This window comes from Thunnus maccoyii, chromosome 17 (assembly GCF_910596095.1).
Source record: "Thunnus maccoyii chromosome 17, fThuMac1.1, whole genome shotgun sequence".
NCBI classification, from domain to species: Eukaryota; Metazoa; Chordata; class Actinopteri; order Scombriformes; family Scombridae; genus Thunnus; species Thunnus maccoyii.
Window position 1 is genome coordinate 14,844,653 of NC_056549.1, and position 17,776 is coordinate 14,862,428.

At 38.2% G+C, this 17,776-nt stretch overlaps 2 protein-coding genes across 14 annotated transcripts in view; both read left to right on the forward strand.

Annotated features, from left to right (window-relative positions):
• LOC121881798 (transcription initiation factor TFIID subunit 11-like) lies at nt 1-13,682 on the forward strand. The gene is made up of 2 exons (XM_042389522.1): nt 1-2,129; nt 12,732-13,682. The coding sequence occupies exons 1-2, from the start codon at nt 2,042-2,044 to the stop codon at nt 13,403-13,405; spliced, it is 762 nt and encodes a 253-aa protein (XP_042245456.1). The 5' UTR covers nt 1-2,041; the 3' UTR covers nt 13,406-13,682.
• Nucleotides 5,639-17,776, forward strand: part of slc2a12 (solute carrier family 2 member 12) — a 25,575-nt gene continuing 13,437 nt past the window's right edge. The window contains exons 1-5 of one of the 13 annotated variants that reach the window (XM_042389508.1): nt 7,644-7,831; nt 8,274-8,324; nt 8,716-8,740; nt 9,049-9,111; nt 9,343-9,399. The gene's annotated coding sequence lies outside the window, so the exon portion shown is untranslated. The other 12 variants (XM_042389513.1, XM_042389509.1, XM_042389510.1 and 9 more) reach the window with 12 other exon arrangements.

Here is a 17,776-nt window from a genome sequence, read left to right on the forward strand (position 1 = left end):
ATTGCAGCTCTTTTCGGCCCCAATTAGAGTTTGAAAATACTGATAATATCTTTTGCAGCTGCTAATTCCCTATCTAAAGTGATGATCTACACAAAACCTGTATGTGGTACATCTGAGTTTATACAGTCTTTGTATCCCCCACATAATTATCCAGACAATCACTAGTGTTATTCAATAGTTTTACCATCACAATCTTCCTCTTATCATTGTCCATTGCTCTCGCTCTCAGAAACACAGTTATGCAAAAATATTACTTAATGCAGATTAACCCTCAAAATAAATGCTACATCAATAAAATGGAAAGCTGCAGCATATTAAATATTTTGGATATTATCAGTGCATTATCAACTGTACTTTACAGTCCCTGTTTGGCCTTAACAATAGTATTGGACTGAAGATGTACTGCACAGCAGCCATTGTCTTGCATTGCCATCTGCTGGCTAAGCCTTGAACTGATGAAGTAAACCCATGTTTTGTGGTTTCTAAGGCTCAGGCAATAAATGTGACACTGCAGAGAGTCAAGACAAGTGCTTAAGATCTGTTGGGGGCCTAGTCAGTCTTTTTATTGACAGTTAATATAATGAATTGACAGATTATAGTATTGTGCACAAGAGCAAAACTGCAGTACTGTGCTGTAATAGACTGAAGAAAAGGAGTGGAAGCAATAGTAGGAGAAGAGGAGGATGAGGATGGAGCAAATTAATTAATGAAAGCAAAACATTTCTAGTGTAACTGATGATGTCAGCATGTGGCTTTATTGAAAATGGGTAAATTTAATATTATAATTAGAATCCTTGGATAAAATCCTTTATAACATCATGAAGAGAGACAGAGTCACAATCACTCAAGGTTTTCCATTTCCATTCCCATTTCCATTTCACTACAGTTGCAAGCAGATACAACACTGCAACAGCAAGATTACACACATTTCCCAAGAAGAGACAACAGCAGTTCAGAGCTGTTCTTTCGAAATAAGGTAGGTCTGCAGTATGGAGGTGTAGATTATACATTTTCTAAATGATCATCAGTGTTTTGACACACAGACAGGGATTGAATCACCAACCCTGAATGATTCATTATATAAGCTGAGCTGCTGATCTGGCTCTGGGATATTTAATATTCAGCACTATACAAAAGTTAAATGAATCTGTTGGTATGAGTTTACAAAAGCACTGGAGAGTATTAACCCAATTAGCCACATGGATGAAATTGATGAAAAGTGCACTTTTCTGCTCATATTAGTTCAGTGTTTGTACACAAGGGACTACTAAATTTTAAAGAAATTGTGGAAAATGTACAAATATATGTAGTTACATGAAAAGGCACTATTTTTGGGCAGAATTAAAACGTGAAGTTGATGAGTATTTTCCTTAAAGTGCATTACAATCAGCTGAAACCAGTGGAGTAATTCTCTTTAAACAGCTGCATTTCACTTACTTTACACCTAATCTTTCTCCAGAGGAACTTCTGTTGATGTGTTTTAATTAGATATGAGTCCCATACATGTGTGTACCAAAATAAACATTGCTTTACTTTATGTGATCATTTTGAACAGTTCCTTAAAAAAACATTCTGCTCTTATGACCAATTGATTTAGATAATGAAATATATAAACATATATGCTGTATAAATCAATGGAATTTCTTATGGACAATACAATCATTTTATTTTGTGTGTCTATTGATTTATTAACAGCAGTGGTGGAAGTACATTCACTGAAGTATTGTACTGTAGTAGAACAATTTTGGGGTACTTGCACTTTACTTGAGCATTTCAATTTTATGCCTTTTTTATACCTATTCTCCACTAAATTTCAGAGGGAAATATTGTACTATTTACTCCACTACATTTTTGACAGCTATATGGGAGTCATTATTTACTTTGTAGATTCAGATTTACACTTAAAACATATGATTAATTTATAAAGTATGATGCATTATTATATTATTTAACTGCCCAACAGTATATAAAGTCATTAATATTAGGGGAGGGTTTCTAATGGCTAAATTTCAAATGTATATATTTGAGGCAGGGTAGAAAAATGTGGATTGAAGATAATACATTTCTTTGTTTGATCTTTTTAGCTGCGACGGATGAACAAGGAGATGGATCACACGTCATCAATGCGGGTAAGACATTCTACATCTATCTACAATGAACACAAAATCCACTTAAAGAAAACAGTAAATTAAGTTTTCCAGTTTAATGCTATGAATGGAAATGGTGACATTATACTCTAAATGTTCTTGCAGAACCACCAGTCCTCCCAGAAGTCGACCAAAGGGGAGATATGGAAGGCTTCATGTTTGTAAATGGCTTGCACCCTCTTATACTCATTGCACAAGAGGTTGTTGCATTCTTTCAGAGGAGCATTTGGGATGAAGATGAAGAAGGTGAAGAAGGTGATGACGCTGGTGCAGGTGCTGAGGTCGACATGCAAATAAACCAGCATGTAGAGGAGGATGAAGACCCATTGCCTGGAGTATCCAGGAGGAGGTCTAGAGAGGAAGATGCGGAAAGTGAGGAGAGTCCCAGCAAGCGCATCAGAGCATGGAAGGAATTTGCTGACAGAGACTCAGAAGAAGACCCACTCTCCAGTGGAACCAAGAGGAAGTCTGGAGAAGAGGATGATGAGGATGAGGACAGCACCAGCAGCAAACGTTTCATATGGTGGGATGAGTTTGCTTCCAGTGACTCTGAGGAAGACAACGATGAGGATGAAGAGAGCACCAGCAGTGAATGCTTCACATGGTGGGATGAGTTTACTTCTAGTGACTCAGATGAAGACTCTCTGCCCAGAGGAACCAGGAGGAGGTCTAGAGAGGAGGATGATGAAGATGAGAAGGGCACCAGCAGCAAGCGTTTCAGGAGAGAAATGAGAAACATGTCGACACCTTCTACAAGCCAAGTCAAGACAGTGACACAGACAGAGGGAACCAGTAACAAATCACCAGCCCACTCTCGGCCCCCAACAGATGATCTCGATGTCTTGTATGTAAAGCAACAGGAATTCCACTAGATGGCACTATTTTACTTCCCTTCACCTACATGACTCTGTCCTATATTTACAACACCACTGCATCTAATTACTCTGGATGGCATTACCCTAGCCTCCAGCTCCACTGTAAGGAATCCCCCCACCCCCCCATCTTTCTCTCTCAACCCAACCGGTCAAAGCAGATGGCCGCCCACCTAGAGCCTGGTTCTGCTTTAGGTTTCTTCCCATTAAAGGGGAGTTTTTCCTTGCCGCTGTTGCCAAGTGCTTGCTCATGGGGGCATTGTTGGGTCTCTCTGTAAATTAAAGAGTACGATCTTGACCTGCTCTATTTGAAAAATGCCCTGAGACATGAGAGATAACTTTGATATGATTTGGCACTATATAAATAAAATGAATTGAAAGTAAAACCTCATTTGTACACACAAAGTTTGTCTTATTTCTGATCATTTGCTGCATGATTTTTAGCCTCTGAAATGTGATATTGTGGGAACTGCATCATCTTGTTTGTTATTAAATCAACAAGTGCAACAAAGAGGTTAACGGACCTTCCTTATTCTCCTGAATTTGAGTCTTTTAGGTTCTGCATTCTGGCCATAACACAGGTGTGGAAATATTATTTTCATCATACAGCTGTAGTTGCAGGTTTGCAATGTGTCAATAGATGCAATTAAGTCATGGCCCTGTGAGGTTACATGAAAAACATGTTGATGAGGCTCGCCTTACCCTGGATACCCAGTACCATCCTTCTGCCCCTTATGCCCAACATGATACTCATTAAGTCACACTAGTGTCCTCATCAGACTCATTATGTAGCTGTATATTTTGTCTGAGCCTACTTGTCAGAGACTCTTCATCATATTTATTTCTTTCCTACCAATCTATGTCCTACCATCTTCAACCAGTCTATAGCTGACTTAATGATATTTAACTGTCGACAAGAACCACCTTCACCCTTTTCTCTATAACTTTGAGAGTACACATCATTGAGTCCTGACGTTCTATTGAAAAATTCAATCCTCCCACATATTTAGTAAGAACAGCTATGACATAGTGGTTTTCTCAAAAGTTTCACTTGATACTCATTTTGGGTTTGTGTGAGGTGGTGAGAGTGGGAGTGATAAAAATAGGGGACCCTTTTGAGAGACAATTGTGTACCCTTCAGTGCAGGCCCACTTTTGTACCTTATCAAATTGTACCAGTTAAAGTACAATTGTGTACCCTGCAAGATATAAAGTACCTTTATACTATATCAATGTATGAAAGAACGAGATGTAAAGATTGCTTAAGTGAGGTTCGTGGGCATGTACAAGTCCAATATGCTGAATCAGTTTCCTAAAACTCCTCTTTTTTTGAACATTGATACAGTCCAGGCATGATCAGTGAAGAAGGTTAACCACTCAAGTTACAATTACTGACAGGGGTTTGTCTCCATCCTCAATGATGTTTGCCATGCACCTCTGTAGAGAGGTCGGTGTCTTTTTAAAATATGCAGAGTATCTTGTTGAAGACAAAGTACATGCAGAAGGCTGCGATAAAGGCTTCATCCACCAAAGTGCAGGAACAAACCTCGATTCCTTCAACTTTGATGACACTCTGACACTGTTTGGAGAAGGCAATTTTCCAGTCTTGGTCTTTCAGTTGAATGGCTGGATATGGAGTTAGAGGATTATTCTGCATAAGAGAAAAAAAATGTTAGCATACATAAAAAGATGGATCTGATAAGGCATGCACAGTGATCCAAAGGAACAATAACTTATGGCTAGTGGCTATGCACACCAGGTATTTACCTCTCTAAGAATAATGAAATCCTCAATCTTCTCCTTGAAGATGGATGGCAAGAGGAGGAGTCCACCCCTGAAGTCAATTCCTAGGTCATACAGATGGCACAATTTTAAGTGCAAATACATTTCAACCAATTTTGGTTGATACTAATAACATACAAATTCCCATAGACAGGCTACTGCATTAGAGTCGCTGTTACTTCAGATACAGTACATAAACAAACTGCTACTTCAAATTAAAACTTATGTAAGAAATAAACTGAACGACATTAAGATAATGTTGCATTATACAGCCACTAGGTGTCACAAACAGATAAATGCACTAGACGGGTATTACAGCCATCTAGCAGTATTGATGGTGTGGATGGGGTTGAGCAAAAATTTAATGTGTGAGAAAATGGTGCCTAATTTGAACTATTTTTTAAACCTGGGAGGCTAAGCCTATACAAACCATCACTTGTTAACACAAAATTCAGGCTGTGGAAGAATGTGGATGCAATAGTAAAATTAAATTGAAACTTAAATTTAAAAAGGTAATATCTCAGAAACAAAATGAATATATGTATCATGCCAGTACAATACCAGTTCTACCATAGTTCAATGCAACTGTACCCATTCTCTTTAGAAGGGCCTGCACACAAAGTGACAGTGATGTAGCAAAATTTGACTATTTGTATGTCCTCAAATCAATACCTGTAATATCCTCGGCCAAGGTGTCCTCTCTTGTCTCCATAGCATCAACCTCACTGCACAACTAAGATTTACAAAAGAAAAATAGGAGAAAGAAAGACATATTTTATTTTAAAAATTTAAAAAACCTTTAACATCAGTTAAAAAAAATCAGGTTTAGACATCATTTAGGACAGTGTGTGATAGAGGGTATGCCCCCCTATCCCAGCTGACATTACTACAACACTTGGATGCTTCTGAGGAAGGCTGTAGTGGCAGCCAAGACAGATGTGGTAAAATCTTACAAAAAGGAAGTTAATTACAACTGTAATAGAAGTCTATATGAACCTTTTTCAGAATTTCTGTTAAGTGTTAATATTCAGACTGGGGACCAATTTAAAGCGCTTTAATTTGTCCCCTGTCCGTAGCTCTAGTTGGCATCAGCTTAACTATTTTTACCCACTGAGGATGTTCTTAGAAATGGATATTTCCTCAAGAGAGGGTTAGGGTCAGAGCTACATTAATCACACAAATGAGCTATTTTGGATTCAAAACAGTGGATTTCACTCAAAGGTGACAAGTCTGCACTCCTGTTAATACATTATTATCTCTGGTTTGCTGGGGACACAGGAGCTTCACGTTTGTTGTTCTGGGTTGATGGCTGCCTCCATCAATGTCATTGTCTGAAATGTACATTCAAAAGCTATTTAAAACACAGAAGCACTAAAACTCTGGACATACAAGGCAAAATTACTAGAGTGATAAAGAGTTACTAGAGTTACTTGGATAATGTTTTTTTAAATGTCTGATTAAGTTAGTTGTTGCAAATGTTTCAAAGGTTGTTCCTCCACGGCTTATTAATTAACCTCTGTGTCTTTGAATAGGAAACTCTTGGTGGCATGGCTCCTACTAAGGGATAAGGCAGTACTAAGATGTGTGCGAAGCTGTGGGTGAGTGAGAGGTTGAGTGAGCGCGAGCGGCAGAAAAGTGAATAAATGTACTGTAAAGGCCACAGTGTGTCAGTTAAGAAATGCTGCAGCTTGTCAAGACCAAGAAAAGTTTCGTCTGTTGTTTCTCCAACCGCTGGAAAAGTGAAGGGGGTTAGCTCCAAAGTTAGCAACAATGGGTTAGCCTAACCTGCTGACGCTAAACAGAGAAACAGAGAACGGAGAGATGTGTGGCTGCTGAATCTCCCTACTTTTGCTCAGCGCCCTAGCAAACTTTTTTTTTTCTTGACAACCAACTGATGACTCAGCTTTGAGCGGGAACCAGTGATCCCTTGCTAACAAGTTGACATTAACTTGGCTAATAGCTGATACAATTATGTGAGCTAACTAATGATATTTTCGATAACTATATTTACTTATTGGTAGTACAGAATACTGTATAGCTAACGTTACCAGTAGGTCAACTAGTGACTAATATCAGGACAAACTTAGCAAGCTAACTATGTCCAGCCATCGCTATGAGCCATCATGCCTAGCATTAGTTATTGATACCGATGCTAACTATAGCTCTTTAGAATGTTAGCTAAATTTGGCTCATTGGTGACAGTTAACGTCGTAAAAATCACACTTCATTTACCTCTACAATCCTGAGCCTCTTCCCCGAAATGAAACTTTCACCACCAATTTTTCCAGCAGCTCTTCGGTCGATAGGCCCGAGTGATATGGGAGACTTCAGCACTGGAATCAGAGCGAAGCAGGCTGTTGGTACCACAGTCTATGGTTGGCACTTCACGTCTCTGGTATTAATGCGCCGCTGTTGCTTGCCAACCATTTTGCCATCTTGGGGAACTATATTGCTTGGAGGAAGAATGACGATTTGTTTTCAATAAGTGATTGCATTTTAAATTGCTGTGTGTCTATTTTGTGAAGTCTTACTAGGTAGTCTATAGTAACCGTTTTAGCAACTGTTTAATAAAAGCCACTTGAGGTCGTGATTTACAGTTGATTTGGAGCAGCTCTATGGAGGCCTACAGTGCATTCATGTGGGTTCGGGACCCATTTATCTGCACTGCAAACGATCTATCTGTCTTTAGAAATACAGGGACCTCAGAGCCTGAGCAATGGAGTAAGTGGAGCAAATGTATCCCCATCATTCAATTAGGGGGAGCAAAGTTATGGTTTTGCTACACCACTTTTTGTCTTTTTAAAAATAAACTTATCATCATACAGTCCCCGCAATCAGGTGATTATATTTAAGCAGCCTATATACTATGTTCAGTAACTGACAAAAACTAGTAATAAAAAAATCACACATTTTTGGACCACCCTTTGGGATGGTTCAGTCGAACGGCTCGAACCCATCACTGATCGTTTGCCACGGCATGCTTTGGCTGTCAATCACTGTCTGTCAACCCACACAGGAGTGAGTGACAAAGGTGAGCAGCAAACCGGGTACTTTGGTAACGGCCGATAGACGGTGAATTAACAGTGTTATGAGTCGGTGTTTAATTTAGCGTGTATCTGATTAACCAGCCATTACGTATTTTAGTGAGAAATCTTAATTTTTGAATCGGTTCGCCCACTAAAATAGCGCAGCTAACTAACGGAGGCTTTTAGCGGTTGAGGCGACAAAATGTAAAGTTTGTACGAAAATACAGTTTATCTTTATGGATTATATTGATGCCAAATTGACGAAAAGACTGTCGACATATTAATCTTATGTCTCTAGAGTTATATGTTTAATGTTTAATGTTACTAATGTGTCACATTATACGGTATATTGGAGTTTGGTGTAATATTTTCCCCGGAGCAAAGGGAGCTTCAGTGTAATTCAAACTGCTAATATGTATATTTTCTAACGTTTTGTCACCACTACAGAAACACCAGGTAACTGCTTAAGTACGATAAAGTTGTCTGACGTTGACTGCTGTAAGTTATTGGTTTGATTAATGGTTTAATAATTTGTATTGATTACTGACGGTGGCTGACCAGGCTAATTAACAGCTAACTGTAACGTTACTCAGTTTCTAGCGGCAGTATGCAGCAAACGGTTGCCCTTTGTGTGCGTGTTTTTAAACTGTGATGGTGTCTTAAATGACTCCTGATGAAACTTGAAAGCTCAGCATTCTCGTTGTCCCTTAGTTTCTCTCTTTATAAATCACATCAACATTTATTCGCTTAGAAAAAGCTAATATTTCTCAGTATAATATGACCTCTTTCCGTCAGCTGCTGTGTGTCTGCAGTTACTGGTTTTTCACACATTATTTCAGGCCAGTTGAAGGAATTAAACCTGTGACTTTCTTCCTTTATATAATTATAGAAGCTGCCGCCTAATGTGAGAAGAGGTGAGAAGATATTGGTGAAAATTGCAATATTAATTCAAGGTTTTTCTGGTAATGATCTTTTGGCAACATCAGGGAGCTGACAGAGCTGACTCCCTGAAAAGAGCCAAAGTGCCCATTACTAACCTCGGATACAGTATCTTATGTTCATTTCAGCTGATATTAGGCTATGCCAAAAAAATAATAATAATAAATTTAAACGCCCCCAGCAATTAAACAATGCTGCACAGAATTTTCATTGACAGTAACTAACTTTTAAGAAACAAAGTCTAGTGTAACACTGTCCTCTTTGTTATCAATCGTCCTATCAGGAGACTGCAAGTACAAGCAGGGAAGAGGCAGGAGTAGAGACAGGTGGAGCTGCAGAAAGTGAGGTGAGGAGAGAGAACGGTGTAAATGTAAATAAAATGTAAATGGCTTATTGTTTGAAAATCCTGTCATATTTCCCTGAAAACAAAATTCAGTACCACCAGATAGTGACCATACGCATTTATGTTCAAATGCTGATATCTTTGGCTCTAGGTAGACTTGTATCATAACACCTCAATAGTTTACACTCAAGGCATCTCTGTGCTCATCAACATTGTTGCTTTCACTACACTCAGGAGGACAGCACAGCAGAGCAGGGAGAGTCAAGTGGGACGAGGCCAAGTGAGACGCAGGTAATGGAAATATGACAGAAAGCTCTTGAGTGCAGGATAACTGAAATAGTTGAGGCTTCAGGCCCATTTTAGTTTAAAGAAGTATGATCCCAGTGAATAAGCGATGTCCTCTAATGTCAAAACTGAGTTGATATCCTGTGACCATCCATCTATTGGTGACCTATTATAGATATCCAAGAAAGTAGAAATTGTATTTAAGAAGACTGAGAAATATAATTTCAAATGTGAAATAGCCAATCTTCTAATATTAGTTTCCTGTTCTGATCCACCCAGTTATACACTGTTCTTGATGCAGTCTGATAGCACCCTCAATCTAACTAGTCTAAACTAGTGCAGGTGGCTGTTTCTTGACTTAATCCAAGAGGTTAGGTGGTGTTTAAATGCAGGAAATTTGTTTTAATTACAATTTTTTTTGCTCCCCCATTTTAAAACATAACCAGGCACCCATGCCTGATAGTACAGAACTGTTCTTGTCTCGTACCTCCATTTTTGAGTGTGTGAGAGCAATGCTCTCTTTTTCAGGAACGCTCTGATCACATTCACACAATTACACATGCATACCTGGAAGCTGCCCAATACAACAACAGTCCGATCTGCTGACCACTGAGTAGCTCCACTGGAGAAGTTGAGGTTAATGGCCTTGCTCAAGGGCACTTCAGTGGTGGTAATAAGGAAGGGGCAGGCACTGCTTCTTCACTTTCCAAATTTATCCTGCCGCTCTGGGGAATTGAACCGGTGACCCTCTGGTCACAAGTTGTGCATGTGTGTACAGGCAAAGGTCATTGCTTGTTTTGTTGAGACACATCTGTATACATTCCATGTGTCTTTTAAATTAAATAATCCCAACATCTAATGAAAAATAAAGAATTAAAACTCCTACTTCCAGGGGTGGAATATTTTCAAGTACTTCCATTTTACCTGAGTATTTCCTCTTTATGTTACTTTATACCTACTCCACTACATTTTAGAGGGAAATATACTTTTAACTCTATAAGTTACTGACTAGTTACTCAAATTAAAAATGTGATACATTATAAAATATGATACATTGTTCTAGATTATATACTTATTGGATAGTTTAAAGTAGTTAAAATCAGCTCCACCTTGACATCAACATTAAAGGACTTAATGCACAATTATGCATCAATAATAATAATCCAATTATATAATAGCCAACAGTTTGACATTGCTGCTCTGACAATACAATTCAGTGAGTCTGGCTCAAAATGGCCACAGAAGGTTTTTATATTTTTCAAAGTGATTGTAGAACATCAGCTCTTTTCAGCCTCAATTAGAATTTGAAAATACTGATAATATCTTTTGCAGCTGCTAATTCCCTATCTAAAGTGATGATCTACACAAAGCCTGAATGTGGTACATCTGAGTTTATACAGAGTCTTTGTATCTCCCGAATAATTATCCAGACAATCACGAGTGTTTTTCAATAGTTTTACCATCACAATCTTCCTCTTATCATTGTCCATTGCTCTCACTCTCAGAGACACACAGTTGTGCAAAAATATTACTTAATGCAGATTAACCCTCAAAATAAATGCTAGATCAATAAAATAGAAAGCTGCAGCATATTAAATATTTTGGATATTATAAGTGCATTATCAACTGTACTTTACAGTCCATGTTTGGCCTTAACAATTGTATTGGAATGAAGATGTGCTGCACAGCAGCCATTGTCTTGCATTGCCATCTGCTGGCTAAGCCTTGAACTGATGAAGTAAACCCATGTTTTGTGGTTTCTAAGGCTCAGACAACAAATGTGACACTGCAGAGAGTCAAGACAAGTGCTTAAAATCCGTTGGGGGCCTAGTCAGTCTTTTTATTGACAGAGTATTATAAGGGTTTGACAGATTACAGTATCATGCACAAGTGCATCACTACAGTACTGTACTGTAACAGACTGAACAAAAGAAGTGGAAGCAGAAGTAGGAGAAGAGGAGGATGAGGATGGAGCAAATTAATTAATGAAAGCAAAACATTTCTAGTGTAACTGATGATGTAAGCATGTGGCTTTATTGAAAATGGGTAAATTTAATATTATAATTAGAATCCTTGGATAAAATCCTTTATAACATCATGAAGAGAGACAGAGTCACAATCACTCTAAAGGTTTTCCATTTCCATTCCACTACAATTGCAAGCAGATACAACACTGCAACAGCAAGATTACACACATTTCCCAAGAAGAGACAACAGCAGTTCAGAGCTGTTCTTTTGAAATAAGGTAAGTCTGCAGTGTGGAGGTGTAGATTATACATTTTCTAAATGATCATCAGTGTTTTGACACACAGACAGGGATTGAACCACCAACCCTGAATGATTCATTATATAAGCTGAGCTGCTGATCTGGCTCTGGGATATTTAATATTCAGCACAATACAAAAATTAAATGAATCTGTTGGTATGAGTTTACAAAAGCACTGGAGAGTATTAACCCAATTAGCCACATGGATGAAATTGATGAAAATTGCACTTTTCTACTCATATTAGTTCAGTGTTTGTACACAAGGGACTACTAAATTTTAAAGAAATTGTGGAAAATGTACAAATATATGTAGTTACATGAAAAGGTACTAAATTTGGGGGGGTTAAAACGTGAAGTTCATGAGTATTTTCCTTAAACAGTAATGCATCAGTAATAGTAATACAATAATATAATATACAATAATGTAATGACGGGACATTATGCAGATATGCAGAGATGATACTTTAAGTACATTTTGCCGGTATTGAAGTACTTTTAATTGAGCGAGATTTTGAATGCAGGACTAGAACTTGTAACAGAGTATTTTTATTTTGTGGTAATCATGCTACTTTTACTTAAAAGATCTGAATATTTCACCAGTAGCATTGGATATTTTTCTCACAGTTGTATTTTCCATGAATGCATAATAGATTAACATTTTTTGGCTGTTGTTGCATTGTAATTGTGTTTGGACTACAGAAGTTCAATGATGCAAATCAGCTGTGAGTATGTTCATGAAAAGGGTTCATATAAAAGGGATAAATCATAAATACAAATACATAAACTTATAATGTAAATGACAGTATAAAATTTGAGGGTTTCTAATGGCTAAATTTCAAATGTATGAGGCAGGGTAGAAAAATGTGGATTGAAGATAATACATTTCTTTGTTTGATCTTTTTAGCTGCGATGGACGAACAAGGGGATGGATCACACGTCATCAATGAGGGTAAGAAATTCTACAACTATCTATAATGAACACAAAATCCACTTAAAGAAAACAGTAAATTAAGTTTTCCAGTTTAATGCTATGAATGGAAATGGTGACATTATACTCTAAATGTTCTTGTAGAACCACCAGTCCTCCCAGAAGTCGACCAAAGGGGCGATATGGAAGGCTTCATGTTTGCAAATGGCTTGCACCCTCTTATACTCATTGCACAAGAGGTCGTTGCATTCTTTCAGAGGCAAATTTGGGACGAAGATGAGGACATGGATGATGACAATGATGGCAACATTAACATTGTCAATAATGATCATCAAGTTGAAGACGCTGGTGCAGGTGCTGAGGTTGACATGGAAATCAACCAGCATGTAGAAGAAGTAGATGAAGACCCATTGCCTGGAGCATCCAGGAGGAGATCTAGAGACGAAGATGCTGAGATTAAGGAGAGTCCCAGCAAGCGCTTCAGAGCATGGAAGGAGTTTGATGACAGCGACTCAGAAGAAGACCCACTGCCCCGAAGGACCAAGAGGAAGTCTGGAGAAATGGGCAGTGAAGATGAGGACAGCACCGGCAGCAAACGTTTCAGATGGTGGGATGAGTTTGCTTCCAGTGACTCTGGGGAAGACGACGATGAGGATGAGGAGAGCACCAGCAGTGAATGCTTCACATGGTGGGATGAGTTCACTTCTAGTGACTCAGATGAAGACTCTCTGCCCAGAGGAACCAGAAGGAGGTCTAGAGAGGAGGATGATGAAGATGTGGAGGGCACTAGCAGAAAACGTTTCAGGAGAGAAATGTGAAATATGTCGACACCTTCTACAAGCCAAGTCAAGACAGTGACACAGACAAAGGGAACCAGAAACAAATCACCAGTCCACTCTTGGCCCCCAACAGATGATTGTCTCGTATGTAAAGCAAGAGGAATTCCACTAGATGGCACTATTTTACTTCTCTTCACCTACATGACTCTGTCCTACATTTACAACACCTCTGCATCTAATTACTCTGGATGGCATTACCCCGGCCTCCAGCTCCACTGTAAGGAATCTGGGAGTTATCTTTGATCAGGATATGGCCTTTAACTCTCACATAAAACAAATTTCAAGGACTGCCTTTTTTCACTTACGTAATATTGCAAAAATCAGGCACGTCCTATGTCAAAAAGATGCAGAAAAACTAGTCCACACAATAGTTACCTCTGGCTGAATTATTGCAATTCCTTATTATCAGGCTGCCCTAACAAGTCTCTAAAGACTCTCCAGCTGGTCCAGAATGCTGCTGCACGTATACTGACAAAAACTAGAGCTTTGCTGCATTGGCTTCCTGTAAAATCCAGAACAGGATTTAAAATCCTTCTCCTCACCTACAAAGCCCTTAATGACCTCTCTTTTCCTCCTCCTCTCCATCTGTACACATGCATGTGCCATTAATGTATGTTAGTAACTTTGCTTCTTCCCTGGAGTCTTTGTGCTTTCTCGTCTTACAGGAAAACTGGACATGGAGGGCTGCAGTGATGGTGGCATGGTCCTTTGGGTGTCCTGTCCTGCTTCAACACCTTCTCCTACTCTTACTGCTATCTCTCAACCCAACCGGTCAAAGCAGATGGCCGCCCACCTAGAGCCTGGTTCTGCTTTAGGTTTCTTCCTGTTAAAGGGGAGTTTTTCCTTGCCGCTGTCGCCAAGTGCTTGCTCATGGGGGAATTGTTGGGTCTCTCTGTAAATTAAAGAGTACGATCTTGACCTGCTCTATTTGAAAAATGCCCTGAGAGATGAGAGATAACTTTGATATGATTTGGCACTATATAAATAAATTGAATTGAAAAAAAATTCTCATTTGTGCACACAATGTTTGTACGGTTTGTGATTATTTGCTGCATGATTTTTAGCCTCTGAAAGGTGATATTGTGGGAACTGCATCATCTTGTTTGTTATTAAATCAACAAGTGTAACAACGAGGTAAACAGACCTTCCTTATTCTCCTGAATTTCAACCTTTGAGGTGCTGGATTCTGGCCATAACACAGGTGTGGGAATATTTTATTCATCGTACAGCTGTAGTTGCAGGTTTGCAAGAGACTGTTAGAGACTCTTCATCATATTTATTGCTTTCCTACCAATCTGTATCCTACTACCTTTACTCTATAACATTGAGACTACATGTCATTGAGTCCTGAGGTTCTATTGAAAAATTCAATCCTCCCACACATTTAGTAAGAACAGCTATGACATGGTGGTTTTCTCACAAATTTCACTTGATCCTCGTTTTGGGTTTGTGTGAGGTGGTGAGAGTGGGAGTGAGAAAAATAGGGTGTGTATCTATGATCTATGAGTCTTGTTTTTTTAACTTATTTATTCAGGGGAGTTTCTCTGAGAGCAATGTTCTTTTTCAGGAACGCTCTGATCACATTCACACAATTACACATGCATACCTGGAAGCTGCCCAATACAACAACAGTCCGATCTGCCGACCACTGAGCAGCTCCACTGGAGAAGTTGAGGTTAATGGCCTTGTTCAAGGGCACTTCAGTGGTGGTAATAAGGAAGGGGCAGGCACTGCTTCTTCACTTTCCAAATTTATCCTGCCAGTCTGGGGAATTGAACCGGTGACCCTCTGGTCACAAGTTGTGCATGTGTGTACAGGCAAAGGTCATTGCTTGTTTTGTTGAGACACATCTGTAAATACTCCATGTGTCTTTTAAATTAAATAATCCCAACATCTAATGAAAAATAAAGAATTAAAACTCCTACTTCCAGGGGTGGAATATTTTCAAGTACTTCCATTTTACCTGAGTATTTCCTCTTTATGTTACTTTACCTACTCCACTACATTTTAGAGGGAAATATTATACTTTTAACTCTATAAGTTACTGACTAGTTACTCAAATTAAAAATGTGATACATTATAAAATATGATGCATTGTTCTAGATTATATACTTATTGGATAGTTTAAAGTAGTTAAAATCAGCTCCACCTTGACATCAACATTAAAGGACTTAATGCACAATTATGCATCAATAATAATAATCCAATTATATAATAGCCAACAGTTTGACATTGCTGCTCTGACAATACAATTCAGTGAGTCTGGCTCAAAATGGCCACAGAAGGTTTTTATATTTTTCAAAGTGATTGTAGAACATCAGCTCTTTTCGGCCCCAATTAGAATTTGAAAATACTGATAATATCTTTTGCAGCTGCTAATTCCCTATCTAAAGTGATGATCTACACAAAGCCTGGATGTGGTACATCTGAGTTTATACAGAGTCTTTGTATCCCCCACATAATTATCCAGACAATCACTAGTGTTTTTCAATAGTTTTACCATCACAATCTAACTCTTATCATTGTCCATTGCTCTCACTCTCAGAGACACACAGTTGTGCAAAAATATTACTTAATGCAGATTAACCCTCAAATGCTAGATCAATAAAATGGAAAGCTACAGCATATGAAATATTTTGGATATTATCAGTGCGTTATCACCTGTACTTTACAGTCTCTGTCTCATCCATTTGGCCTTAAAAATTGTATTGGACTGAAGATGTGCTGCACAGCAGCCATTGTCTTGCATTGCCATCTGCTGGCTAAGCCTTGAACTGATGAAGTAAACCCATGTTTTGTGGTTTCTAAGGCTCAGACAACAAATGTGACACTGCAGAGAGTCAAGACAAGTGCTTAAGATCTGTTGGGGGCCTAGTCAGTCTTTTTATTGACAGAGTATTATAAGGGTTTGACAGATTACAGTATCATGCACAAGTGCAACACTACAGTACTGTACTGTAACAGACTGAACAAAAGAAGTGGAAGCAGAAGTAGGAGAAGAGGAGGATGAGGATGGAGCAAATTAATTAATGAAAGCAAAACATTTCTAGTGTAACTGATGATGTAAGCATGTGGCTTTATTGAAAATGGGTCCATTTTTAATATATTAGAATCATTTGATGAAATCCTTTATGACATCATGAAGAGAGACAGAGTCACAATCACTCCAAAGGTTTTCCATTTCCATTCCCATCCCCATTTCACTACAGTTGCAAGCAGATACAACACTGCAACAGCAAGATTACACACATTTCTCAAGAAGAGACAACAGCAGTTCAGAGCTGTTCTTTCGAAATAAGGTAAGTCTGCAGTGTGGAGGTGTAGATTATACATTTTCTAAATGATCATCAGTGTTTTGACACACAGACAGGGATTGAATCACCAACCCTGAATGATTCATTATATAAGCTGAGCTGCTGATCTGGCTCCGGGATATTTAATATTCAGCACTATCCAAAAGTTAAATGAATCTGTTGGTATGAGTTTACAAAAGCACTGGAGAGTATTAACCCAATTAGCCACATGGATGAAATTGATGAAAATTGCACTTTTCTACTCATATTAGTTCAGTGTTTGTACACAAGGGACTACTAAATTTTAAAGAAATTGTGGAAAATGTACAAATATATGTAGTTACATGAAAAGGTACTAAATTTGGGAGGGTTAAAACATGAAGTTCATGAGTATTTTCCTTAAACAGTAATGCACCAGTAATAGTAATACAATAATATAATAAACAATAATGTAATGACGGGACATTATGCAGATATGCAGAGATGATACTTTAAGTACATTTTGCCGGTATTGAAGTACTTTTAATTAAGTGAGATTTTGAATGCAGGACTAGAGCTTGTAACAGAGTATTTTTATTTTGTGGTAATCATGCTACTTTTACTTAAAAGATCTGAGTATTTCACCAGTAGTATTGGATATTTTTCTCACAGTTGTATTTTCCATGAATGCATAATAGATTAACATTTTTTGGCTGTTGTTGTATTGTAATTGTGTTTGGACTACAGAAGTTCAATGATGCAAATCAGCTGTGAGTATGTTCATGAAAAGGGTTCATATACAAGGGATAAATCATAAATACAAATACATAAACTTATAATGTAAATGACAGTATAAAATTTGAGGGTTTCTAATGGCTAAATTTCAAATGTATATATTTGAGGCAGGATAGAAAAATGTGGATTGAAGATAATACATTTCTTTGTTTGATCTTTTTAGCTGCGATGGACGAACAAGGGGATGGATCACACGTCATCAATGCGGGTAAGAAATTCTACATCTATCTACAATGAAAACAAAATCCACTTAAAAAAAACAGTAAATTAAGTTTTCCAGTTT